Here is an 18,268-nt window from a genome sequence, read left to right on the forward strand (position 1 = left end):
GGAAAAAAAAAAAAAAAAGGCAAGATGTTTCATGTTCCTGGGTGATAAGATTCCATTTAGTGGGATAATAATGCCCCAAATGTTGTGTTTAACTCACAACCTTTAGACAAAACCTATTTTGCCTGTCTTTCAAATATATCATTGCAATTAAGAAGAGGAACTTCCTCAATTAAAACAAAAGTGAAAGCAAAGTCACTAATAAAGAGAAAGGAGTGGTAATATTGAATTGATTTTTGTGAATGAGATTGAGTTTATCATCTCAAAATTTAGAGATGAGTCTTGTTACATTGCAGCAAGCTAATGGTTCTTGTTCAAAACAAAACTTTCTCCCTAAGCTAGTGTGCTTCAGTAATTGTTGAGATAGTTAACTTTAAGTGTCCAGTTAAGAAATATTGTTACAATTGGATTGGCATTATAGAAAATAGCTGAAGTCATAAGAACAGTTGGGAGAAATATCAGAAAGTATGATGTCTGGAATATAAAGGTTTTCTTTCCAGGTTTTCTTTGCCTGGGTGGAGTAATACTTCCTCACTATGCTATTAATCCTATACCTGAGGCTTACTAATGACATTTAAAGAAAAAATAAGTAGACTCTTCCCCAAATATCCAGATGTCTGAATCCTAGGTTCAGAAACATGTTTCATTTATAGTTGCCCTAAGAAGCATTTTTCAGGGTACCTGGTCATTATGTGCTAAAAACTACACTTAAGTGTTTTTAAATAATTTGTTTTCCTCCAGAGTAGATTTTTAGCAGTTTTAAAATCACTTGGCTGTAGAAAATTAGACCAGGGTATCTGGATGTTAACAATAACTTTATGTAATATTTTTCTAATATAAAATGGAACAAAGTGTCCGTGGACTTGGTTGAAGATTGAGCTGAGGGATGTAGAAGTTGGTTTTCTTTGTCGGTTTTTGTAGGGAGTTAGGGACTATACTCAGATGTATTACCAGCCCCTTCCCAGTGAGCCCGTGATGTTGACACCTGAAGGCACCAGGCCAAGTGGAAGAATGAAGGGACTCAAATCAGGTGAGAAGAAAGGCGTTTGCCAAGAAGACCCACAAAACAAAACAGCAACAACAATAAAAAGACATGGGAGAGAGCACCGAAAACCCTTCATGTAGGGGAAAAACAGAACAAAACCTTTCTGGGATAATCTTTTCCTCTATTAGGTTAGATGGTTTTGATTTTGTGTACCCGTTTTAAGTGTTTCCATCTCGTGTTTGTTAGGTTGACTTATCATTCTTGTGGTTTCTTGCTCTATTTTCTTCCACATGAAGCCTAAGCCTTTTGTTTCTTTTTTAAAAAATATTTATGTATTTATTTTATTATTTATTCGTCTGTTTCGGGTCTTGGTTGTGACACCCTAGGTTTTCGTTGCGCCAGGCGGGGTAGTTCCTTTCCGGGCGCAGACTCAGCAGCTGGGGCATGTGGGCTTAGTTGCTCTTTTCCTCAGTATGTGGGATCCTAGTCCCCTGGCCAGGAATCGAATCCATGTCCCCTGCTTTTCGGGGTGGATTCTTAAGCGGCGGACCATCAGGGAGAGTCCCAAGGCCGAGCCTTTTGATGTGAATGTTTTAATGTATTCACTTGGGTTTATATTGCTGACAGTAGTGGCCTAGTGTATCACGTTGTCTTTGAGAAAGGATCGTGAACTACATGCGGAATCATAGTAACTTAAACTAAGAGTTAATGTTTTTTTCTCCCCCTAAAAGAGAATAAAAGAGCGCTATTAGAATCAATATCTGTTTTTGTTTTTAGTCAAAAAGTTTTGGATTTATTTTCCCTTGGCTTTAGTGTGTTTGAAACAAGACCAAAGTAAAAGGAATCTCACCAAAGACCTTTTAAGTCCCAGGAAGTGTCAGCGGGCCTTTGCAAATCTCTCCCGTTAGATTAAAAAGTTAGCTGGTGTGATTGTGGTATTTCTGTCCAATCTCTCTCCAGCTTTGGCTTTATTGGGATTACAGATAAAAGGTGAAATCTGGGTATGAAGAGAGTGAAAAAAGCCATGGTTCATACACCTGTTTAATTAGCCTTGGTTAATACACTTGTCTTAAAGCCAAGACAGCAAGTTCATCTCTAGGACCGGCTCCACCATGCCTGATCCCTGGCTGTCACTGAGCCGGCTCCTCCTTTTCTTAGGCCCACAGTCCATCTGAAGTCCTCCAGATCCTGTTTCTGGGGTGCCTCCCATTAACCCTTTCTGCTACTGATTTAGCTTGCTGTCTCTGCACTTCTTCCCTGCATTGTGTCAGAGTCACCATACTGGTCTCTTTGCTTCCAGTTCTGGTCTCTTTCCAAACCTTCTTCTTAATCATCAGTGGGGCATCTCTCTAAAATGTACATGAAACCAGTCACTTTCCTTAAAGTCCTCCAGTGATTTCTCATAGCACCAGGTTAACATCTGACTATTTACCCCACAGTAGTTCCCTCGTGCAGAGAAGGCAATGGCACCCCACTCCAGTACTCTTGCCTGGAAAATCCCATGGACGGAGGAGCCTGGTGGGCTGCAGTCCATGGGGTCGCGAAGAGTCGGACACGACTGAGTGACTTCACTTTCACTTTTCACTTGCATGCATTGGAGAAGGAAATGGCAACCCACTCCAGTGTTCTTGCCTGGAGAATCCCAGGGATGGGGGAGCCTGGTGGGCTGCCGTCTATGGGGTCGCGCAGAGTCGGACACGACTGAAGTGACTTAGCAGCAGTAGCAGCAGCAGCAGTTCCCTCATGAGCCGCTCACTTTTCCAGCCTCGTCTCTGCCACTGCTCCCATTTCCTTTCATTCTATCCAGAGCCCCTCATTTGAGTAGCATAGAAGAGCTTTCGCTTCTTGGAAAGCATCATGTTTTGCATCTCTGCCTTTACATATGTTTCCTCTTTTAAAAAAAAAAGGAAGTGTATGTATTTATTTGGCTGCATCAGGTCTGAGTTGTGTCATGTGGGATATTCCACTGCATTGCATGGACTCACTAATTAAGGCCTGGGCTCAATTGCACCAAGCCATGTGGGGTCTTGCTTCCCCCACCAGGACTGAACCCACGTCTCCTACATTGCAAGGCGGATTCTTAACCACTGGCCCACCTTGGGAGTGCCCTGTTTCCTCTTTTTGGAGTGCCATCTATCACTTGTCCTCAGTGCTGTGCTGTGCTTAGTCACTCAGTCCTGTCTGACTCTTTGCGACCCCATGGACTGTAGCCCACCAGGCTCCTTTGTCCATGGGGATTCTCTAGGCAAGAATACTGGAGTGGGTTGCCATGCCCTCCTCTATCAAATCCAGATCTCCTGCATTGCAGGTGGATTCGTTACCAGCTGAGCCACCAGGGAAGCCTGTCCTCAGGGCTACTCATCTTTTATAACAGCCCAGTGCTGCTCCTCTTTAGCTAACATTTTTCTGCGCTGCACCATCTAACTGAAAAGCCCCTCCAGCTGAGCACTACCTTCTGCAGTTATCGGTTTATTCATCTCTCCTTTTCTCTGCCCCAGTGCTTCCCAGCCCTTCTCATGTCATGGCACACACAGAAAAATGAAACATTTTGAAGGAAACACTTGGATAAATGGAGAAGCAATTGGCCTGCCAGTGTCCAATTATCTCTAGCTGTAACGTGGCCACTTGGAGGGTGGAGTTGGTATCCTTGAACACCTGAACCCCCTTTTGACCCACTGGTTGGGAAGCTGTGCAGAAGATTTTAAGCTCCTTAGGACAAGGACCAGGTGTTAGACTTTGCATCTCTGGTGTGTGTGTGTGCGCGAGCTGAGTTGCTCCAGTTGTGTCTGACTCTTTGCCGCTCTATGGACTACTCCTCTTTCCATCGATTCTCCGTCAAGAACACTGGAGTGGGTTTCTGTGCCCTCCTCCAGGGGAACTTCCCCATCCAGGAATTGAACCCCCGTCTCTTATGTCTCCTGCATTGGCAGGCAGGTTCTTTACCACTAGCGCCACCTGGGAAGCCCAGGGCCTTAGCCAAATGCCTCTTACTATGTGGATGCTCAGTAAATGTTTGTTTGCTGAAGGTGCAACAAGACAACCACAGTCCCCCAAATTGAAGGTTAAATGATTAAGGTGGGAATCTCTTTATAAATCCTCTTTATGAAAGTTAGAGTGCTAGGATTGCTTTCTTCTAAATTTCATGTTAAAGATACATAAGGATGAAGTTGAGGAAGGAAATTTGAATAGGATTCTGATTGGAAGAAGAGAAACTTTATTTGGTTCCAAAGTTTGAGTGTGTAGTTTTCAGAGTGTCTGTGTCTGTGTGTGTGTTTTAACCTCTCTCAAGGCTAATTTCCTCCCACTCAGCATCCTCCTATGAGGAATTTCATTGTATAAAGAAGAGTGGCCGTACGTTCATATTTGGCATGTGCCCCTTCCTAATAGAGCATCTGATACATTTCTCTTTGGTCCTCAAGGACCGTGATAGACCTGTAGAACAATCAAGCAAAACCACCGAAATTCTAGACTCCAACTGTGTGATTTTGTTTAACATAGAGATAATTCTTTCTATATGAGATTTTAGAGGCAGGAAAGAAAAGTACATGAAAAGGTGTTTTTTTTTTTTCCTCTCTCTCTCTCTCTCTTTTCCCCCCTTTTTTCTTTAAAACAGTTTAACAACTTTCAGAGAATAGAGTGGTTAGAACATGAACATTGTAGGAAAAGTAAAAAGAGCATGTTTGTATCCACGATTCCTTGAGCTCCCTGGACCTGTTGTCATCACCAGGTCTCAACCTCGATGGCTGTCCCTGTTCTGCCAGTTGAGGCCAGAGTTTGGGCATGTGCATCCTTGACCACCTCAGAGTGCTTTTGCTTTTGTTGTTTGTTTACTTTTTCTTGACAGTAGAAAAAGGGGAGGCAGCAGAGTAGCAGGCAGGTGGGGTCCAGACAGCCCTGTTCCTTCATCAGAGCCTGCTTGTGATTTTATAACAATGGATGATTTATTTTCCCCAAGTCTGTTCTCATCTTATGGGATTTCCAGTTAGAATGCATATGTAGAGCCCAGAAAGCACAAAATAATGATCCCACCCTTTGGTTTTTTTTACCCTTTGGTAAAGGAGGAAGGCTCCTCTTTAACTCTTTGTAGCCCAAAGGTAACTTTTCCTCTCTTCTTAGCATCAGGATACACCAGTTGATGGAATTTGAGCACGTTTCTAGAGGCTTCCCAGGTGGCACAGTGGTAAAGAATCTGCTTGGCAGTGCGTGGGATGCATGAGACGTGTGTTCGATCCTTGGGTGGGGAAGATCCCCTGGAGAAGGAAATGGCAACCCACTCCAGTATTCTTGCCTGGAGAATCCCATGGACAAAGGAGCCTGGTGGGCTACAGTCCATGGGGTCGCAAAGAGTCGGACACGACTGAAGCAACTGAGTACACAGGCGTGCTAGGGTAGGAGTGCTTTCAGACATGGTTTGCTCTAAATAAGAGCAGTCTCTGGTTTACTTTTTAGGTGTGGAACTTGAGTAAACCTTAGAAGACCAGTCACTGTGACTATATGTGAACTTGAAAAACAACATCAGACAATTTGGGGCACAAGCTTATTGTTCACTTGAGGTGCATCATTCGTAGCAACCTGGGGACATTTGAGTGTGGAATGCATGTGTTTAAATTATCTGTTGACTTATTCATCATCGAGTTCCTGAAAATAAGACACTAGGGTTATAATGCTTTTTTTTTATTTTCAGAAGATATCCTTGGAAGAAAGAACTTAGGCCGCTTTCCAAAATAACAAAAACATACTTTTACTAGTCCACTAATAATGTCGTGTTGAGCTCACTTTTTATTGACCATCTAGCGTTTTGTAGTTTTAGGTGATTCAGATCCAAGAGGTCATGGTATTCACATGAAGCCAAGACTTGTTCTTTTTTTAAGGCAGTGTGCATATTTTAGCTGGTATTTTCTTGAACTTACTGGCACTGTGTGGGTTGCTTTAAGATTGAGTAATTCATGCCATGGTTGTTTAATCTGGTGAAAAGCTGGCTATGACCAGAGAACAAACTGTTAGGAAATGGTCCAGTTTTTAAGTTTGCGTGTGTGTAAGTGGAGTATTTTGGGTTCATTCATCTCTTGCCAATCTTAGTTGTTAAGTAGTCTTCTTGCATTCATATTTACATCATCCTCTGAATCCTGTGTTTCTGCCACTCTCGTAAAAACAGACTGGTTTGTAAGGTAGAGCCTCATGCTTAGAATCCACCAGGAAAAAGCCTCATTTATATCTCCGGCAAGAAGGACAGAGGGCCTGCACTGTGTATTCGCTGCCAGAAGTTTTTATAGTAATACTTTGTATCTAGGCTCTGGCTCTTACCATTAAATGTGCTTTTTATAGAGTACCAAGTTATAAATGTAGTGCGGCTACGGCATATTAATCTTACTGCAGAGATTTAATGAGGCAGTTGTTTTGCGATGGACACTATTGGGAGCAGAAAGCGACAGAGTTTTACTTTACCACTGAGCTGCAGAAATATTCCTTGCCTGGTAATAATTATAACCACATGATCTCTTAGTTTTTCTTACTTTTGCCAGTGCTTTTCCATGCAAAAGTGGCTTGGAAGGAGGTCCATTTCTAGGCAGTGAGATGGATTGGAAATTGGGCTGTGTTCTCAGTGGTTTGACATTTTTTAACTTTGATCAGGCCTGGGATCCTTGTTGCACAGAGAGAAATATGTAGGATGAGTTTCAAGAATACAGATAGTCTTTGCCAGTCCACTGAGATGGCTTTTAGATATTCATTACTTTTACTTGACTTTTATATAGGTTATAAAAAGTAAATGTGGTGAAACCTCATTTTTACATGGACAGAATAGAATTTCTGCTGGTTGGCCTTAAACTGATCCCACACTTGAAATTAATTGAAGTCCATGGGTTTATTGCCTCCAACACTTTTAAGCCAGCGCAATTTTTCATTTTCCCCAAAGTTGTAATTTTATTAAACCAAGTTGTAGCAATAACAACCTTTATGAAGAGGAGGATGAGAAGAAGGAAGAAACCACCTACCAGGGAACATAATAAGGGGAAAAAAATCACACTTTCTTTTAAATTTCCATTTATAAGTAATGTTAACACAATTGAAAACAGAGAGCCGCCATTTATTTTTATAATAATAATCGTGTCTTTGTTCCAAAATTAAGCCTTTATCCAAGTTCAAACATTGTTAAGTCTAGTGCCTCCTAGGGCCCTTTCAGAAGGGATGAGCCAGAAAGTTGGCTGGGCATGTGAGGTTGTGTGTGATGGATGAAACACGTTTGGGTGGCCTCCTTCAGGGCAGCGGACAGAACGGTGCCTGCGGCTGTGATGGAGTTGGTAGTCGCAGTGCAGGGAGGGGAGATGTGCAGGTACTTTAAAATACTGCCCTTTGGGAGGGTTTGTAGTACAAGAGAGTTGGAATAACAGCTGTCCATCCTGCAGTGGTGTTGGGGGTGGGGCAGTGTTCACAGGCACAGACCCTGTATTTATAACCCCTTAGGTTGAAGTCAGAGGTTTGAATGGCTAGCAGAGTAATACAATTATTTTTTATGATTGACTCTCAAAGGACTTTATAAAAACTACCTAACTAAGGCCATGTGCAATTATTGAAGTGTAGCCACCTGTGGGAAGAAATGGTTGACAATGTAAGCTTTCTGGAATCTTCCAGCGCCACTACGAATGGAAACTCATAACACAAATAAACGCATCTTTTGAATGGGCAAGAGCGAATTCTTCATGGACATGGAGGTTGGCAAAACAACAACAACAACAACCATCTACTCGTTAGGAGAGAGCCTAAGATTCTGGAGCTCATTATACTACACTAAGGCATCAGAGGCTGTAATCGCACCCACCCCCCAGAGGGTCCCTCTTAAGTGGTGACCTAAAAACAAATTCGCCAGTTGGCTGGAGCTTGCATCCTGAAGTTGCAGCAGAAGTGAATAAGCTTGACTGACTTCAGTCCCTGAAGGATTCTATCTGTAAATGCAGAAGTGGAAGCAAAACCATTTTTTATTAGTCTTAAAATGACCCTCATTTTAATAACTAGCCACAGTGTCAGAAGCATGGACCGGGGTCATTCCTTAGCTGTTAAGACCTAAAGCATCATGCAGGCTTTCCTATTTGTTTGATATTTTTGATTTGGATTCGTGTAAAGTGCCCATATTCTTGAATAATAAGGAAGGCAAGTTCTTATCATTTTCTCTGCATACTACTTAAAGTATTCAGAGTGTCTCCTTATTTAAAAACAAACAGGCCTGCAGACTTGATGCGTAGCATTTAAATAATCATATTAAAATTCAGACCCAGCCCCCACATTTCCCTGAGTGCTGTCAGTTTTATGAGAAACTGGAAACTCATGCTAAACAACCAGGAGTGTTCAGTAGGTGTCTGCTGCCTTCCACCAAGGGTTGAATGGGTGTGGGGGCCAGTTCGCCGTAGTGGGGACACTTACTTATTTTCCTGAGTGGCTCTAATTTGGCAGTATTTTACCACTTGGTTTTAGCTTGTTGGAGCTTTTTGAACCATTACGTATTTGTTGCGTCTGTAGCGCTAGATGAAACATTTGAAACCAGCAAAGGCAAATGTGATGCTTTGACATTGCATCAGCTTTCGAAGATGTAGGCATGTAGATACTTTTGAATTTGGAGGTAACTGGTCTGTTCCCATTCACAGGAAAAATACTAGGAAAGGACTTTTTAATGTACTCCTTTTTTCCTCTCTCCTCTCCCTTCTCGTCATCACTAAATACTATTTACTAAGCACTTACCCGGACATAGTGCTGTGCTGGGCAAAGAAGAGGGCAAATGAAAAAGGTCCTGTGATTACTCCCCCAGGGATGAGCAGTCTATAACTCAGTATATTGAAATGGACACTGCGTAGAGTATGGAGATAATAATTTTCCAGATGACAAATCAACCCGAATTATCAATTTACTTTAACCCGACGTTCTTGTTTGAAAACAAATAAACAAAAACTACTTGCTCTTTGAATTGGGGATTCTGCTTTTGCCTCATGAACCCAAGAGATCATTCTCCATGTTGAAATGTAAGTTGATTTGGGCATTTGGGAATCGTTTGAAGGGTGATGATATAGTTAAGTTTATTACAGATGTGAAGAAAGGCTTTGGAGCAACTGCCAGCCAAAGGGCAGCACTGTGAGTTGTAGAAGCAGGTTCGCAGAAGCAACTGGCATGCAGAGTGGCAGAAATTTCGATAGCCGGATGGGAGGCTGATGGCATTCATTGACTTTCCAGTGAAGTCTGGGCTCATTTGATTCTGTGAATTCTGGATTGCAATATTTCAAATATTTATCCTCCATATTAAAAAAAAATGACTACAGAAAACATATTACATATTTCTTAGGTACCTTGATACAATTCTTTTGTAACTATTTCACTGAAAACTCTGTTTTGAGACATAATTTACTTCTGACTTTGGAGGACTTTTTGCTATTCAAAATGAATGTTCTGTAAACGAAGTCACAGATTTTATTATCCCAATTTTCCCTAAAGAGGCATTCTCTCTCTTCCTCTGCTTTCCTGCAAAGAGGAGCAGTGGCACTAAAATATTTGGGGGTACTTCTTTAAAATGAGGCAAAAGATAGCATAAGAAATCACGAAGTATTTATTGAGCTCCAAGGGAAAACATCATGTGGATTTTTTGCTTGTCTTAGTCCCTCTTGCTATTTGTGTATCATTCTTAGGGTTAGAATGGAACTATTTTTAGTTTTCCCACTATTTAGCTCTTTGGAGAAGGAAATGGCAACCCACTCCAGTATTCTTGCCTGAAGAATCCTAGGGATGGGGGAGCCTGGTGGGCTGCCGTCTATGGGGTCGCACAGAGTCGGACACGACTGAAGCAACTTAGCAGCAGCATTTTTAGTTTTCCCACTATTTAGCTCTTTGAGGCTAGTAATGTCAGTTGAAGTTGTTGACTCAATTATAATCTGTAATTGCTCTTTGTATATTTGGTTTTGTTTTTTGATGATTTTGAAACCAAGAGACATACCAATGCATTTACACTTGAATTTGTGCTTGCAAGAATGTTTGGCTGTGTGGCGGAGCTTATTTTGCTATTGCCGTCTAACAAATAATGGGGTAACTGTGTGTTTTGACCAGTTTATAAGTAAAGGTCAATTTCGTGCCTATGGTAATTAGCTTAGCTTATTCTAGACTTTTGGCTAATTCTGGTAATTTCCTGTGAAAGAGTATATTTAGCAGAAAAGGAATTCATTCTCAAGCACGGTGGTTTTTCCCCTCTGCATTGGAGACTGTTTAATTTCAAAAGTGATTTATCTCTCTCTTGTAAGCAAAAAAAAAAAAAAAAAAAGAAGGCTGTGAAAAAAATGTCAAAGTTAACTTTAAGGGTGGCAAATTATTTGAAAGGGGTTGGGAAAAGGGCTATGTATTGGAGGAGAGATGCTCTAGTCATCAGGAACTGACAGATTTTAGGGAGGACTCATTTTTCGATGCTTCTGAAATAAAATCTGCAATAAAGCCCTCCTTTTGCAGCTTCCAGGGAGAAGGTGTTTCTGTTTTTGGTAGCAAGATTAAAAGTGACTTGAAAAGAACCTATCTTTCAACCCCATACTTACAGTCTTGATTTCTTTTTTCAGACCCCAACTGTAAACTTGAAGACAAGACTGAAGATGGAGAAGCAATAGACTGTAAGAAGAGGCCGGAAGACGGGGAGGAGCTAGAGGACGAAGCTGTGCACAGCTGTGACAGCTGCCTCCAGGTGTTCGAGTCACTGAGCGATATCACAGAACACAAGATCAATCAATGTCAGCTGACAGGTAAACAGTACTTATCACTTCTTGTCTCCTCACCCTGTTCTATTTCTGATTTTTTTTTTTCCGTTTGTTCCTTTCTCTTCTGTTGTCTTCCAGCTGTTTTATTCTTTCACTTGAGTACCTAGGTAAGTCTGGAAGTGCTTTAGAAAGTCTTCTAAGGTAATGGTTTATGGCAAGTTCAGTGTCACAATCATCCTTAGATATTGAAGTGTACCTAGATATTGATAGCTAAGGGATATGTTTTTGTTTCCTTTTTAAGAAGCAACAGTGATGTAGTCTTTTAAACTATGTAGATGGAGAACCTAACATGGGGTGGCTAAGATAAAGTTTAAAAATACCTTCTGAATATGTTTTCCCAGAAGTTTAGCATGCATGAATTTCATTTAGTTTAAACGTCTCCTTAAGAAAACTTTTCCTCATCGGTCACTCTTTGCTGAGTTTAGTGCCTTTTTTGCCCTGTAAAGCCTTATGCTTAGTCATGAATATCACAGTGTTCAATGCATGTGTTAACTTTTCCATCGCCCTCATTAGACTGGAAGCTCACGGGTGGCAGGAACGCTGTCTTGCTCATCACTGTATTCTCTAAGCCTTGCCCAGTGCCTGGCCCACAGAAGGCGCTCACTTAAGTCATGGCAACTATTCTCCTCTATGTTTCATGGTAAAAATCAGATTTAAAATGACAGGAAACAGGACGTGTTCAAGTTAATGGTTGGATAAAAGTAAAACTCGGTTACCAAAGTTATACTCTCTAAAAATATATCCTGCAGGAACATACTATACAAAGTTGGAGGGACATTTTATATATACATCCCTTTTTATAATCATGTCATTTTTCTCTTATTATTTGGAACTGACATTGCCCCGGTGTGTGTGTATTTGTAGATCTCTTTCTCTTATTTTCCTAGCACAAATCTTTCTTCAACTAACCATGTGTAGGAAATGTATTTATTAGACAAGTGGTTCTGCAACTGTTTTCCACAGAATGTTGATAATTTTGCAAGATTTTAATAGGTGTTCCATTTAAACTAGGTTTCCTGAGCAGATTATTATGGAAATATTGGATTAAATCCAATTAAATAGCCTTCTTTATTGAAGTGCACTGTTGCTTTTCAAAAAGGGATTGCAGTGAGCATGTTTATTAGACTCTTCTTTCTTTTAGAAAACCTATTATCATCTTTTTTGGAATGTAAGTTTGAGAATCTATGAAGCTTATAGAAACATTGGCTGTGTACATATTTTTTAGGGTTTTGATAACTTTTCTTTTGATATAATTCCAAACTTATAGAAAAATTGCAAAGATATTATATGTGACTCTCGTTTACCACTTATCTGATTCACACATTGTTTGTATTTTAGCCTCTTTGCTCTGTCATTGTCTCATTAATTTTTTTTTCTTAGTCATTTGAGAGAAGGTTGGAGACTTCACACCCTTCTAAATATATCCTGTGTACTTCCTAAGAATAAATACATTCTCTTACATGACTACAGCACACTTAATCAAAATGAGGGAAGTTCACATTTAACACAGAATACTGTTATCTAATCCACAACCAATATTTAAATTTCAACAGTTGTCCCAACAATGTCATTTCAAGGTTTTTCTTTGTTGTTTTGCTTTTTCTCCTCTGGGATTCAGGATCATGCATAACTTTTAATTGTCATGTCTCTCTTTTCTCCTTTCACCTGAAATGATCTCATTTTTTGAGAGTAACTCTCAGCATTTTATAAAATGCCTATTTATAATTGGGTTTGTTTGATGTTTCCTTATGGTTATATTCAGCTTCTATTCTTCCATGGGGCTTCCCTGGTTGCTCACACAGTAAAGAATCTGCCTGCAGTGCAGGAGACCCAGGTTCGATCCCTGGAGAAGGGAATGACTATTCATTCCAATATTCTTGCTTGGAAAATTCCTGGACAGAGGAGCCTGGTGAAATAAAGTCCATTGGGTTGCAGAATCAGACAGGAGTGAGCAACTAAGAGTTGGACATACTTCCATGGCAGGAATACCACCAAAGTGATGTTGGGCCCTTCTCAGTTTATCAGGTCAGGAAGTATCTGATGTTGATTTTTACCAGTGTTGATGGGGTTAACACTGAATACTTGTTTTAAGTGGCGGGTCAGTGAACTCCGGGAGTTGGTGATGGACAGGGAGGCCTGGCGTGCTGCTATTCATGGGGTCGCAAAGAGTCGGACATGACTGAGCAACTGATCTGATCTGATCTGATCTGCCAACTTTCTCCAGTGTTCAAAAGTTGTTTTCCCTTGGTAAATACAATAAGTAATTTGTGGGAAGATATTTTGGGGCTTCCCTGGTAGCTAAGTTGGTAAAGAATTAACCTGCAATGCAGGAGACCCTGGTTCAATTCCTGGGTCAGGAAGACCTCCTGCAGAAGAGATGGCTACCCACTCCAGTACTCTGGCCTGGAGAATTCCATGGACAGAGGAGCCTGGCAGGCTACAGTCCATGGGGTTGCAAAGAGTCAGACATGACTGAGCAACTTTCACTTTGACACCATGTAAATATTTTCATTCTCATGAAATACCCACTTTAGCTTTATAATTTTTATATTTATTAGTTGGCCTTAGACTACAATTTCTTATTCATTCATTGATTTTTGTGTTCATATCACTGTGGGCATTTGGATTTTTATTTTCTTTCATGGGTCATAATTCATTACTATCATTGCTTGCTCAAATTCACTGAAATTTGGTCAGTAGTAGTCCCTTCAAACTGGATCCTATGTCAGCTTAATATGTCTCTGTCTATTTGAGGATAGATTCAGTTTCTCCTTCAAACAGATGCTCCAGGCTCCTCATGTTCTGGTCCTAATCAATCTTCTGTCCAAGGAGCCCTGGTTCCTTCAAGAGGACCAAGGTATTTAGAAATCAAGATGTGGGCACTATGTGTACTCATTGATAAAGATCCATCATTGGTTATAAACCATCTCAGCAGATAGAATGAGGAAATATATATGTGTATTTAGTGTAATGGGCTTCCCAAGTGGTGCTGTTAAAGAACCCGCTTGCCAAAGCAGGAGACAACAAGAGATGAGGTTTCAATCCCTGGGTCGGGAAGATCCCCTGGAGGAAGGCATGACCACTCACTCCAATGTTCTTCCTTGGAGAATCCCATGAATAAGAGGAGCCTGGTGGGCTACAGTCCATAGGGTTGCAAAGAGTCAGACAGGACTGAAGTGACTTAGCACTTAGTATAATACCTGTATAATATAGCTTATAAAATGTATGTATACACAAATATATACACATATTTGTATTTTTCTCTCTCTAACAAGAGCCAATATTTCTACTGATGCCCATCATTTCAATCTAGCACTTGTCGAACATCCCAATCTTTTTTCTCTCCATGTTTGTTACTGCCTTCTCGAGTAGTGAGCCACCTAGCTTCCATTATCTTCAATATATATACTCAGTTGCTGAGTCTAGAACACACAGTAAGTAGTTTAAAAATTATGTACTCATATCATCAGGATAAGCAGACCAACTGACTAGAGTTTAATAGTTGTTTATCATTATTAATGCTATAATTTATAATGTATGATTTATATAGAGTTAAATTTGTAAGTCCTCAGGGTACCATTTGATGAGTTTTGATAAAATACATATACCCATGTGACCCATATCCCTCTTAAGATCATCTCCTAGAAATTTCTCTTCTCTTGACTCTTTTCCAGTCAGTAATGCTCCAGCAAAAGTAGCTAGCTTTGAAGTTTTTACCTGCAGGTTTGTTTCGCCTCTTCCAGAACTTCTAATACGTACACAGCGTGAACTCTCATCGTGTGTCTGGTTTCTTTTGTTCAGCACACTATCTGCAAGATTCATTCTTGTATGTATAAGAAGTCGGTTCTTTTTTATTGCTGTGTAGTATTCCAACCTGTGAATGTATCACCATTTGTTTTCCATTCTCCTATTGCTAGATGTTTTGGTTATTTTAGTTTTTGGTTACCATAAATAAAGTTGTTGTGAACCTTCCTATACAGGTCTTTTTTGTGGACGTATGTTTTAGTTCTCTTGAGTTGAGTAGGAGTAGAATTGCTGGATCACAGGGTAGGGTATACTTAACTCTGTGGAAAACCTCTGAATCTCGATCACAAGTGGTTGCACCATTTCCCACTTTTCACCGGCATTGTCTGAGAGTTCAAGTTGTGCGTCCTTGATAACATTTGTTTTGCTTGCCTTTTCAAGTTAAGCATTCTATTGGGTGTGTATAGGTATTCTTTGTGGATTTATTTGCATTTTCTAACTCATGTACACTTAATTGACTTCATTTAGTGCATTTTCTCCTCAGAATGCATAATTTTTGGAAAATCCCATTAAGTGCACCGTTAATATGATTCTATTTTCAGTGGAATAGCTTTAAAGGGAAGCTCTACTTATGTGGAATCAACGCTAACTTTAGGGTGAAGACATGGGAATGCAACTGATATGGCCAATTTAAACTATGCCAGCAAGAAATCTTACCTTAGGTGAGAAAAGTGTCTCTCTCGTGTGAAAGATTAAATTTAAAATTCAATATTAAAAAAGAAAAGCCTTCAAATTCTATTTAGTGTTTACCTTTTATTGAGTTCCTACCATGGAATTATCTTTATGTCCAGCTCTATGAAATAGAGTAGAAGCAAAAAAAAATTATTCCTGAATAACTTTATATATTGTATGCAGTAATATATTTCTTTATATATTATACAACTTTAATATCAGTGCAGAAAATGCTGATTTTTTTCAGCACATGGTATGGTGAAGATAATACCTATGGGTTAAAAATTCTTATTCCTCAAAAACCTCAAACCCTAATAAAATATTTGGTTTGTTTTAATCTTAAGCTTTCTAAAATCTTAGAATCCTAGTCTATGCTCACATCATTTTATCCCACAACATTTTAAACAAAGGAAGGAAAACAGAGGCGTATGTGTGATTTAATGAAATATTTCAGAAGAGGTAAAGCTGATGGGCTTTGGTCCTGTTTATGATGTTCAGGGTGGTAGACCGATGAGGAAAAAGCAGAAAGGGAAGATCAGGGAGAGAACAGAAGGGTGAGGAACAAAATTAGGAATGATTTACATTTGTTTAAAGTGTTAGAGTTCAAACTTGGGTTGACTAAGGGTACCCTTCAGTCTCTGCTCAACTTGAGTTTGAACTCTTAACACTTTCAGTTCAGTTCAGTTGGGGTCGCAAAGAGTTAGACACGACTGAGCAACTGAACCGAATTGAACTGAAAGTGTTAGAGTTCAAACTTGAGTTGAGTTGACTAAGTGTACCCTTCAGTAAAGAATCCGCCTGCCAATGTGGGAGACATAAAAGATGCGGGTTTGATCCCTGGGTTGGGAAGACTCCCTGGAGGAGGGCGTGGCTCTCTACTGCAGTATTCTCACCTGGAGAATTCCATGGACAGAGGAGCCTGGCAGGCTACAGTCCATGGGGTCACCAAGAGTCAGACATGACTGAAGGAGATCAGCAAGCACGCATACACACACACCCTTCAGTCTAATCTGGAAGAGATTAAAGACACTGGTAGCATTTTAATTAAAAAAGTAATATGGTGCTTTTACCTTCTTGCTTGATTAAAACCTTTTACTCTAAGTTAGAAGGTCCTACTCTTCTTAATTTAGTTTCCTGCTGCTTGAGTTAACTCTTGGTGCTTCTTTTTTCTAGAGGACAAAATGTTAGTCTAGTATTTGGGGTTTTTTTCCCCTTTAATTTTACTCTTTTCTTTTTCACTTTTTTTTCTTTTAATTTCATGTAGTCTCATTTGTATCTTTGTTCATTTTCCTTTGCTTCTTCTTATCCTTGTTTCAAGACTCTTCATTTCCTTATTGTCTTTAAAAATCCCCTCTTTTTTCTCTTTCTGGCTGTGTTATAGTCTCTTGCTGTTTTCTCAGCTTTCTTCCTTACTCCTTTTGGCTTCCCGTCTGTTAATCTTGAAGTCTTTACTTACGTGTGTGGTCACATCCATCTAGATCAGAGCCTGAAAATTTTTTGGTGAATAGTTTGTATGAAGGAGAGGACAACTGGAAGTGTATAGGAGAATTAGCTATCGAGTAGTTTGGGAGAGAAAAGTCTTAAAACCTGCTGATTTGCACAGTAACAGAAAGCAGAGGTATTCTGTGGTCTGACACCTATGGGAGTTAGTCAGGGTAGTTTCACCCTGAACTGGGAGAAACCCTGCCATGAGATTCCCATCCTGAACTGAGTGCTTGTGGTAACTTGAGATCAGTTCTTTGGTGACTCTCCTCCCCAAGGGGGAGCCTGCCAAGGTGAAAACTGACTCACTCCAAACTGAAAGTTTTGAAATCCTGGTACAGTCTTGCCAAGTGAGCCTAGACTAGACCTGGCCTTGGGAGATGAAGGTCAAAGATGGACCAGGATGATCCATTTTAGACTCAGGTTTGAAAGTCAGCTCAGGCATCAGTTATGCCCCAGGTCAGTTCGTGAGTAGGCACCAGTGGCCTGGACTGAACTCATGGACAGTGGACCAGCAAGGGCGCAGAGATCTCGGGCATCACACACACAGTTCACGCGGTGCATCCCTGAGGGGGATTCTGGAAGGTGAGTGCTGTTCTGGACAAGCTTCTGGCCCAGGAAGCAGCAGAGCAGTCCCTTAGGATAATGAGGGACAGGATGGCCTTCTTTTTTGTCTCCCAAGGCAATTGCCCTCTAGTCTGCAATCCAAGATGAACAAATAAATCTTATCTCATCCCTGCTTGAAGGTATAGGGGGAAAGGTGGAAAAATTAAACCCTGCTCTTCAGCTGTAGCAGTAGTTGGAAAGCACCTGTCTCGCCCCAGCCATGCTCTGTTTTTCCTGGAGGCTGGGAAGGGAGGGGAATCAACACTAATGCTGTTGGGACTCTCTGATGCAGAAGACAGATTATCAAAATATATATTTAAAGAAGGAAAAGCACAGAGAACCTCTCATTTTCCTAATCCACAAACCCTATCATTTCTTGCCAATTCCCTCAGGGGGTAGGGAGGGCTGGAAGCCAAAGGGGTCTCATCACACTTCTCAACAAAGATTTAATAGCAGGGTGCTGGGGGGCGGGGGGAAGGCTGAGATTATGGAGACTTTATTATGCTGACAAAACTGAGTAAGAACCAGCATTGTAAATCGTCAGAACTAAGCTACACTTAACAGGATAAATGTGTAAAGTGCATTTGGTAACACTGTACGCTTGTTGTTCTGAGTCATTTTTCTCTTCTCTGCTAATTTGCAAACTTGAGTTGTCTGTGAAGTGTTCTTTCACATCATTAACGTGAATTGCCTGGGTGCAAAGGCAGAGAAGCTAAACAGCACCATGTTAGCTCCTAGCCCTCTGGCCCACCATACTACTGGTGAGAGGGGTAGGTAGAGGTTTGTGCGACTGCAGGGTGGTTGTATTTTCAGAGAACATATTTGTAGATTGCATTTATTAACCCTAGGCAGATCTGTGAGTCCTTTACCAATATTAGTATTGTACGGATTCGCAGTTTTGAGGAAAAGTCACTGAACCAATGATCGGACACCACGTCAGTATAAAATA

The 18,268-nt window shown here is 40.6% G+C and overlaps 1 protein-coding gene across 4 annotated transcripts in view; it reads left to right on the forward strand.

Annotated features, from left to right (window-relative positions):
* The window catches only part of ZNF521 (zinc finger protein 521), a 312,704-nt gene that overhangs the window by 20,955 nt on the left and 273,481 nt on the right, over window positions 1-18,268 (forward strand). For all 4 annotated transcript variants that reach the window (XM_061399719.1, XM_061399720.1, XM_061399718.1 and 1 more), the window contains one exon: window positions 10,561-10,740. In XM_061399719.1, coding sequence (XP_061255703.1) covers window positions 10,561-10,740 — 180 coding nt within the window. The remainder of the gene's footprint in view (window positions 1-10,560; window positions 10,741-18,268) is intronic.

Source organism: Bos javanicus, chromosome 24 (genome assembly GCF_032452875.1).
Source record: "Bos javanicus breed banteng chromosome 24, ARS-OSU_banteng_1.0, whole genome shotgun sequence".
Taxonomy (NCBI): domain Eukaryota; kingdom Metazoa; phylum Chordata; class Mammalia; order Artiodactyla; family Bovidae; genus Bos; species Bos javanicus.